This window comes from Brassica oleracea, chromosome C5 (genome assembly GCF_000695525.1).
Source record: "Brassica oleracea var. oleracea cultivar TO1000 chromosome C5, BOL, whole genome shotgun sequence".
NCBI classification, from domain to species: Eukaryota; Viridiplantae; Streptophyta; class Magnoliopsida; order Brassicales; family Brassicaceae; genus Brassica; species Brassica oleracea.
Window position 1 is genome coordinate 33961291 of NC_027752.1, and position 10042 is coordinate 33971332.

The following is a 10042-nucleotide window of genomic DNA, read 5'->3' on the forward strand; positions in this document are numbered from 1 at the left end:
TTACGAGGAAATAACGAGGAAAGATAAACGAGTATTTTACGAGGAAATACTTTCGTGGTCGTTACGTGTATTTTGCGAGGAAACACTTTCAAGGTATTTACGTGTCGTTTACGAGGAACTCGTTTCGAGGTATTTACGAGGAAATATATCGACCTCCTTACGTGGAATATTGACGTGGTCTTTACGACGAAATGATCTACTTCGTCTTTACGACGAAATATATTCCTCGCTAAGTTACGACGCAATTAGCGAGGAAATATGTGTTACGACGGATGAGTAACGAGCAAACGTGGTTCCTCGCTAATTCGTCGTAAAGCCTCTTTTACGACGAACTCACGAGGAAAACCGCCCTCGTTAAGATTATGTTTTCTTGTAGTGATGATAAAGATTCTTAGTGTGTTAGAGTTTAAAGTTTATGTTTAGAGTTTAGGGTTTAAAAACTTATTTGGGGTTTAGGGATTCAAAAAACCAAATATAACGTTTTTAATTATTTTGCTATTAAACATAAGCTATCGTAACGTTTCCAATTATACTATTCTATCGTAGCGTTTCTAAATATACAAACGCTATCTAAAACTAACATGTATGTCAACCATAGCAGAAAGACAAAAAACGCTATCCTCTACCGCTATCAAAACCCATTTTTCTTGTAGTGTTGAAACCTTTATGTTCGAGACTTTTGAAATTCTTAGTCCATTTACAGATTTACTGATGTAATTCTTATCAATCGGTGTGTAAGACTGAACCGGTTTTTCATTGCGCTCCGTTTGGTTCAAGTTCAAATCCAGGAAAAAAATCCAAAGGGAGAGTGAACTCGTTCACATCACGAGTTGACTCAAAAAAACCTCTTATCTTAAACCCTGACAAATCCTCTGCTGTAGAGTAGAGCTCTCTCTGGCACCAACGAGAAAAATGGTTTCCCTCTCTAACCAAACCTCGTTTTCTTTCTACCCAAACAACGTTTTCGTTTCCGACAAGACCCGCCTGGGCATCCCCGGAATCAACTTTCCCAGAAAAATCAAGGTGAAAGTCACATGCTTCGCCGCCGACCAACCGCGCCAGCAAAAGCAACAGAAGAAGAAGAAGAGTCAGAGCACTAATAGCGATGCCGAGTCTGGAGTCGACCCAGTTGGGTTTCTCACCAAACTCGGAATCGCTGACAGAATCTTCGCTCAGTTTCTCCGTGAAAGGTTAATAAAAAACCTCATCTTTGATCAGAAAATGGTAGAACAAAGAGCTTAGAAGTTGTAATCTTTCTACACGAGTTACACTCTAAAACACATCTTACACTACGAGTTGATTTATAAAGTTCGAAACTTCAGCTCTTTAGCTACACTTATCTCTATCAAATAGAGAAGAAAAAGTTTTAAAGTTGTAATCTTTCCTCCACTTGTCTTATATAAAGCGTGTTCCTTTTGTTAAATCCTGTAGGCACAAAGCTTTAAAAGACCTTAAAGATGAGCTTCTCAAACGTCACTTCGATCTCAGAGATCTTGCTTCAGGGTATGTATCCCAGCATCCTAGTATCGCCACTTACTATTAGCTAGCAAGATGGTTTTGTCTAACGAATTGCACTCTTCTCCGTGTAGGTTTGAGTTACTAGGGATGCATAGACACATGGAACACCGTGTTGATTTCATGGACTGGGGTCCAGGTGCTCGTTACGGTGCTATAATCGGAGACTTCAACGGATGGTCTCCAACAGAAAACTCCGCCAGAGAAGGCCTATTTGGCCATGATGACTTTGGCTATTGGTTCATTATCCTTGAAGATAAGTTAAGAGAAGGCGAGGAGCCAGAGGAACTATACTTCCAGCAGTACAACTACGTCGATGACTATGATAAAGGCGACAGCGGTGTAACAGCGGAAGAGGTTTTTCAGAGAGCCAATGATGAGTACTGGGAGCCTGGTGAGGACCGTTTTATCAAGAACCGTTACGAAGTTCCTGCGAAACTATACGAGCAGCTGTTTGGTCCCAACAGTCCACAGACGTTAGAAGATCTAGGTGAGATACCGGACGCAGAGACGAGGTATAAGCAGTACAAAGAGGAGCATAAGAATGATCCACCAAGTAATCTACCACCGTGCGACATCATTGATGACGGTCGAGGCAAGCCATATGATATCTATAACGTCGTGACATCTCCGGAATGGACTAAGAAGTTTTATGAGAAATCACCTCCGATTCCATATTGGTTAGAGACGCGTAAAGGAAGGAAGGCGTGGTTGGAAAAGTACATTCCTGCTGTTCCACATGGAAGCAAGTATAGATTGTATTTCAACACTCCTGATGGTCCGCTTGAAAGGGTGCCTGCTTGGGCTACATATGTGCAACCAGGTATAGATAGCATCTGCTTATCTTTATTTGTTATGTTGATGTTTTCATGGTAATGTATCAAGCATTTAGTCACTGATCTCTAAACAGAGGACGAGGGAAAGCAAGCTTATGCAATTCACTGGGAACCTTCTCCTGAGTCTGCATACAAATGGAAACACACCAAGCCGGACAAACCAAAGTCCTTGCGCATATACGAATGTCATGTTGGAATCAGTGGGTCTGAGGCAAAAATTTCATCTTTCGAGGAATTTACCAAGAAGGTATACCTCCTAATGCATCCATTGTATTCTTGCAAATGCAATTTTGTTATGCACATATCTTAGTCTTTCTGTGGCTTATGAAACATCAGGTCCTTCCTCATGTGAAAAGAGCAGGATACAATGCGATCCAGTTGATTGGTATCCCTGAGCACAAGGATTATTATACTGTCGGCTATAGGGTCAGCAGGCTAAACTCCTCTCTCTTTAACTTATCTTTTGATGGACTGATTCTATCCTTATTGGGCTAGTGCTGATTTATACATCATCTTTGGCTTTGTTGTCTATTGTGCATGAAAGCTTTTGAGCCTAATGATTTGGAAAAAGAGAACAATAGAAAGTAGTGATAGAATGGAGAGAATAGGTTGAATGATATGAAGCGAGAAGTGAATAACTTAACCGAAATGAAGTGGAGAGAAACAATTTGTTAGGGGGCAATGTGAATTTCATTTAATCATGTCTTTCCTGCTAGTCTCTCCTACTAGTTAAACTTGAATACGCTAATATGAAGAAATAACAGCTATGGAACTAGAGTCAAGTTCATAACCAGAATTACTATTTCACTATTTTGTTAGAATGTAGAATACATCCCAGCTTTTTACCAAATACTAAAGAAATTACTAGTTACTTCACTGATATCTTTGAACTGAAAATGCTAGGGCGTATGAAAAGATTGTATTTATTCCTCATTTGCCATAATACGTATCCATCACCATTTCAGGTTACTAATTTCTTTGCTGTCAGTAACCGATTTGGAACCCCAGATGACTTCAAACGCTTAGTTGATGAAGCACATGGTAAGTATTGCCCGCGTCTCTTTTAATGTTGCTGAACCTTTGATTCAAACATGTCGGTGAAGTATATAATAAATTGAACTAATCTACACACAGGCCTAGGACTCCTTGTCTTCTTAGACATTGTGCATTCTTATGCAGCAGCTGATCAAATGGTTGGGCTTTCGCTTTTTGATGGTTCAAATGATTGCTATTTTCATCATGGTAATGTTCCATAATAGCAATTTACTTTAACATCTTTCATGCCTTTGGATGTTCAGAGTTCTTGCATATGTAACTGGAAAGTAAGCAACATAGTTATTGTGCGACAATCAATGTAGATTCATATCCTTTTGAAGTCTAACGATGGCCTCAAATATGTTCGATGTAGTTGAACATGGATGAGCGTTTCTTAAAGCAACATGTTCCATTCTTAATCTTGCAAATAGGTAAAAGGGGGCATCACAAACACTGGGGCACACGGATGTTCAAATACGGCGACTTGGATGTTTTTCATTTTCTCATTTCAAATCTGAACTGGTAAAGGCAACCACATTGTTAGGTGGTTTGTGAATAATGTTTTGGGTGTACTCACTCTTTTGGTCTACTAGAAAAGTATCTAGCACTTCGTTGGGATAAGGTATCTGATGCTGTTGCAATTGGATTTTGTAGGTGGATTACAGAGTATCAAGTTGATGGTTACCAATTTCACTCGCTTGCCTCGATGATCTACACGCACAATGGTTTTGCTCCTTTTAATAGCGGTTTTGATGAGTAAGACATCTACATTCTTTAGATGCTTTGTGTAGTCTTAGATTTTGGTGACAGTTAGGTCAAATTGTTGATGTTTGTCCTGCTGCAGCTATTGCAATCAGTATGTTGACCGAGATGCTCTGATGTACCTCATTTTGGCCAATGAAATCTTGCACGATCTACATCCAGATATAATAACAATTGCTGAAGATGTAAGCTACACATCATTCCTTTTCTATCCATAAGTTAAACATCATTTTAATGTTCCTTAATCCTTGTTTAAGATCGATGAGTAACAGATAACATGCGTATATGTGTTTTCTCATATACAACCCATAACAGCAACCACTGTGTCGACTGGCTTGTGTAATGCCCAATTAAGTTGACCATAGGCAGTAAAAAATATTTCTGACAAATTATCTTTTTTTATGAACTCCCAGCTGTATTAGTGATTAAAAAATAATAAGTTTTTGTTGATATTCTACATTTATTCAGTTTATTTTTTCTGCTGATCTGTATCATTGGGGTTATTACATTATGCAATCACTGTGGAACTTAATGAAGTTTCTGTTTGCTATCAGGCAACATATTATCCTGGGTTGTGTGAGCCAGTTTCTCAAGGTGGACTAGGATTTGATTATTATGTGAACCTTTCTGCGACAGAAATGTGGGTTTCTCTCCTTGACAGCGTACCGGATAGTGAATGGAGCATGAGCAAGGTCTTAGCTTTTTTAAGTTTCATTGTTAGATATGACAGAACAAGACATTGGTCCCTTTCTCTGATGTTTTGCCAGTGCTGCAGATTGTCAGTACATTGGTGGCTAACAAAGAGTATGCAGACAAGATGCTCAGCTATGCCGAAAGTCACAACCAAGTATTTACTTTGTAACTTTAGATGTCTAAACCTTTATGCAATCTACTATTACCACTTTACTTTTAGGTTGTATTGACATTCTTGTGTGTTCTAATTTTCCCACTAGTCCATATCAGGAGGGCGTTCATTTGCTGAAATCTTGTTAGGTGGAGTCCAAAATGAGAATAAGTTGCTAGACAGGGGCGTTTCACTACATAAGGTACCCCTTTCGTTAGATATCTTCTACTCCTTTACACACTACATCCACAACTTAGCATACTTCTTATTCTACACCTTGTGGGAGGAAACAAATACACAATTCATTTAGCTGGTTCCAGTTCCTTTGGTTCTTTTTCATGCTTTTATCTCACTTGGTTTCTGAAAGGTGCGTTTCTTGTTTTTGCTTAAACCAGATGATTAGACTTCTTACTTTTACAATTGGTGGCCGTGCTTACCTCAACTTCATGGGAAATGAATTTGGACATCCTGAGGTAACTAACTATCTATGTTCTCACTGTTCTAAAGACATCATTGTCATGTTTCTGACTTGTCATCCTTGTGTCAGAGGGTTGAGTTTCCTACACAGAGCAATAAATTCTCGTTTTCACTGGCTAACCGCCGCTGGGACCTGCTGGAAAGTGGAATCCATCATCAGTTGTTTTCCTTTGACAAGGTATCTGCCGTGACATTTACTTATACAACTACTGCTTCCATATCCATCAATTTGGTAGCCTCTCTGGAAAACTGCTACCAAACTGTCGTAGCAATTCAATACTGTACTGGTCATACATGTAAGGAGTAGAAAATGTTGCAACCCTATCTGCTCTTGGATCAGAAGAAATGCTTCATAGTTAGTGATCGTATTTTTTTATTTGTAGGACCTAATGGACTTGGATAAAAGCAAGGGCATCCTTTCAAGAGGTCTGCCCAGCATCCACCATGTTAATGATACAAATATGGTATTTGACTCCTTTTGCTTGTGTTTTTCAACTTAAAGTTGTTTGGCTTCAGGGTATGAACCAGAAGATATATATTCAAAGTGCCCACTGGCATGCCAGTGTTTGCATATGCTTCTATATACAATATGAATAAAAGAGTTTGGAAAATGTACTTACAACTTATTGTTCATCATCTACAGGTAATTTCATTCTCGAGGGGTCCTTTCTTGTTTATCTTTAACTTCCACCCATCGAATTCATATGAAAAGTATGGTGCCGGCGTAGAGGAAGCTGGTGAATACACCGTAAGTTATTTTCCCTTTCAGATATATATATATTCCACCCTTCAACCACCACATGATGAAAGCCTATAATTACTGTAAAGGCTTTCTTATGCATTTAACCTGGGAATATTACCTGGATTATGCAGATGATACTGAACTCAGATGAAGCGAAATATGGGGGTCAGGGACTTCTAAAGGAGGACCAGTATCTTCAACGGTCGATTAGCAAGAGGTCTATAATTTTCACATAGTTTATTTTTAAAAGTGCTAGTTCCCATTGAAATAAAGATGTGGTCTGTTCTTCATTCTGAACCATATCCACGTTTGTGCAGAATTGATGGTCAAAGAAATTGCTTAGAGGTGTTTTTGCCAAGCAGGACTGCACAAGTCAGTTCTCTCTTTCTCTATATATCTATGTTGCTTCCTATTTACAAGTTCATACATTGATTCAAACTCCATTTTTATATTTCCAGGTTTACAAGTTGACCCGGATTCTCCGAATATGATCCGCTCCCTATGTATGGCGTATACAAGCACCAAACATGTTTTTATGAGAAACACTAGCACGAGAGTGCTACATAGACATGTCTCCTGCAAGCACTGATGGGAATAGAGAAGATTGTCAGTCATAGCCTTAACAGATGAGCGATGAAGAAACAAGAAGTTCGTGCCTCCTTGTGTACATCAAAAGAAAACAAATCTATTGAACCAGCTGCATGTAATGGAAAGTTTTAACATATGAACATTTTTTTTATGGCTTTCACTGATGCAATGTAATGAAGTTTTAGGTACTTTGAGCCTTTGGTAATGGGTATATAGATGGGTTAATTATATTTCTCAACAAAACCTTTGCTTTCCGCAAGTAACCCAGCTTCTTAGTCATATAAACTTATAATTGTTTACCAAGTCAAAAAAAAAATTCCAAGGCAAACATGTTATAAATGAAGAGCTTAAACAGAAGAGTCTTGCGCTTGTGCTTCTGAAGCATCCACAGGTACTTCTCCGAAAAAAAGGTCATCATACGAAACAGGTACTCTGATCCTCTCATGAACAGATTTCCTTTCTTTTTGCGGGTTGGATTCAGTCTGCTCAGCTACCGGCATAGCACACATGTCAGGGATCAGAGCTTCATCAGAAGATGCATTTGCGGAGGCAAGTCCTTCGGAGGAGCTACCCTCATCTTTTTTTGGCCCTAACTTTGGTCTTGTGTTAGGATACCTGAATTGCTTCTGCAAAGTTTCAAAAGTGTAAGACACAGAGATAAGAGAGGCGTAAAAAAGAAAACATGGCATCACATAATCTCCATGATGACACTTCTTCAATTAAGCTAAAGAAACAGGATATATCAAAGCATGTTGTGATAAGACGATAGGCAAGAACAAACCTCAAAATCCCTGGTCTTTTTCATTATCTCTCTGTAAGATGCGGGTTGTCTCGCTTTGATGATGTTCCACAACACACCACCTCCTGATCGTTTCCTACTACCATCAGCAGTCACCTGACCTCCACATGTCTCGATTGCTTCCACCTGAGACAAACATATAAGCCTATTCATCACCAATCATATCTAAATAACGTTAGCAGGACTCTTGCAAACCGGAGCAGAAATATTTAGAACCAAGTTCAAGCAAATTGAGCGAGCAACATAGGGAACAATCCACAAAGCGTGGTTTGATAGACAATCATCTCTCGATCATGACAATATGTTTGACACTGTTGATTTCACTCATAGATGAAATGAAACACACTATGCGATTGTTATAGAACTTCATCTATCTACTCATGGTTTGGTTCACATTTTCTAATCAATAGAAACAGAGAATAACACCATTGTGTACAAAAGAGGGGAAAAAATATCAACCTAATATACGAAGTTTTCACCAGCTATATCTCAGGACAAGGCATTATCTGAAACAGCAGAGAAGGCTCCAAGAAACATCTAATCTTGGACGGCAGATGAAACAATATAGCTAACACAAGATTGCCACTCATGCTGGTTAAACACTTATACTTAGCCTCATTTTCCCATAAAAAAAAACAAAACAGATTAAACAGAATTCCAATTGAAATAGCATAGAAAGCATCTTGAAGTAAGCTAAAACGTTTTAATACCTCATTGACAAGATCACTTAAGGCAGGAATTCCAAGACACCCAACAGCAGTGTATACCATGTAAGACTTCTTCTCCTTGAGGCGTCTACAAGTATCCCTAACAAACCTGCCATAACAGATAATGTTTCAACCACATCCAACATAAAGAACACAAACCTTCAATATCAGACATTAGGTCGGCAAAACCAGCAAGAGATACAGAACAACAAAGGCGTAGAGAAATGGATTCAGATATACCTGTCTAAATCCATGGGCTTCCCCATCACAGGACCGTTTCTTCTCTTCTTCTTCTTCTTATTCTTCTTCCTCTTGTTCTTGTTTGGCTGATTCTGCCCATCCTTGTTACCCAAGATCCCATCTTTATCCTTGTCTCCATCCATGCCACCATTCTGTCCCTCTCCAGAATGTAAATCATGGTCACCAGCAATCTCCCCTTCTTCCACATCAACCATATCAACATCTTCCATGGTTTCAAACCCGTCTTCATCTTCATATATAGCATCCAACACACTCTCTTCTCCCTCCATGATCAAACACCTACAATTCCAACAACAACACAGCCTCACATACAACAACACTCTCTTCTCCTTCTACAAACCCTAATCCACTCAAATCCAATTTTTCCAGCAAACCCCATTTAAAATAACGATTGCTATTTCCTTGAAAGAAATCGCTTTACGAACGATATTTATAAATGAATCGTAAAAACAAAAAAAAATCTCAAAATCAATACTTGTACATTGATCGCGAGATAAACACGGACGGGAGCTAACCTTGGATTCACCTACGATCTTCTCTGACCTATACTCAGAGTTATCATCAAAGAGCGCACCTCATCAACGCTATACTGAGGTAGACAACCATCAGTTTAGGGTTCAAGCCTTATTTTATTTCTTACCCTTTTTTTTAATGACGACGACCACAAGGGTTTTTAAATCCGACGGTCCACGGAACCGGCGGTCTGATCGGGTTAAACCGAAAATCGGAACATATTTGGATTCGATAGATTTTTTTTTTTGTTCAACACTTGGATTGGATAGATAAAAGAGAAAATTGGAAAAAAAAAAAAAGACACTTTAAACTTGGGTTTGTCACACTAAGATTTGTAGAAGATTTTTTAGGAAAATAGGATTTTTGTTCCTCTAAATACCAAACTACCTTTAATTTAACAATTAAGTAGAATTAAAATTATATATTAAAAATTTCGTAATAATTTTTCAATGAGTAAATATTAAAAGTTTAAATAAAAATAACAAAACTTAAAAAAAAAATAACAAAAAGGAAGCTTTTACCCCGATATCCTAATTTCGTTTTCTCCTCCTCTTCTTCTCCGCCGTAGAAAAAAGCCCCTTCCATGGCGATTTAGGGTTCAACGGAGAGAATCCTTGCTCTTCGTCGGAGTTTCATCTACCGGTAGTTTCGAATCTTGCTTTTGTCATCTTCCTCTTCGATTTCACTGACGATACAACGAAATCCAAGTGTTCTTCCTCTTCGTCGGACGGATCAAATCGAATTACGACGTGTTCTTCCATTTTCGTCTCAGTTCTTCACACAAGGTATTCAATTAGTTCTATTGATTCTCATCTAAGACGAAATCGAGTTGTTCTTTCCTTTCACATAGATTTTTTAAAATCGATTTGTTATATTTCTTAAGGTAAATTCGATTTACGGGTTGATTAAACATCTCATACATCACGATTAACTGTTTGCATGTTAATATTTTAGATTTGTAGT

At 38.4% G+C, this 10042-nt stretch overlaps 2 protein-coding genes across 2 annotated transcripts; one reads left to right on the forward strand and one right to left on the reverse strand.

The window, feature by feature from the left end:
* Positions 1-783: 783 nt before the first annotated feature.
* Positions 784-6957, forward strand: LOC106295276 (1,4-alpha-glucan-branching enzyme 3, chloroplastic/amyloplastic). Its single transcript, XM_013731131.1, has 20 exons — positions 784-1190; positions 1432-1503; positions 1590-2338; positions 2426-2598; positions 2688-2777; positions 3317-3392; positions 3486-3593; positions 3818-3908; positions 4041-4142; positions 4231-4333; positions 4703-4840; positions 4924-4995; positions 5102-5194; positions 5388-5465; positions 5540-5647; positions 5853-5933; positions 6113-6217; positions 6343-6428; positions 6529-6583; positions 6670-6957. The coding sequence occupies exons 1-20, from the start codon at positions 913-915 to the stop codon at positions 6700-6702; spliced, it is 2691 nt and encodes an 896-aa protein (XP_013586585.1). The 5' UTR covers positions 784-912; the 3' UTR covers positions 6703-6957.
* Positions 6958-7004: 47 nt separating this feature from the next.
* On the reverse strand, positions 7005-9221 carry LOC106295277. Its single transcript, XM_013731132.1, has 5 exons — positions 9082-9221; positions 8546-8845; positions 8309-8414; positions 7581-7724; positions 7005-7425 (listed from the first exon to the last, which is right to left on the reverse strand). Exons 2-5 carry the CDS (start codon positions 8833-8835, stop codon positions 7147-7149), a joined length of 819 nt encoding a protein of 272 aa, XP_013586586.1. The 5' UTR covers positions 8836-8845; positions 9082-9221; the 3' UTR covers positions 7005-7146.
* Between the last annotated feature and the right edge of the window lie 821 nt (positions 9222-10042).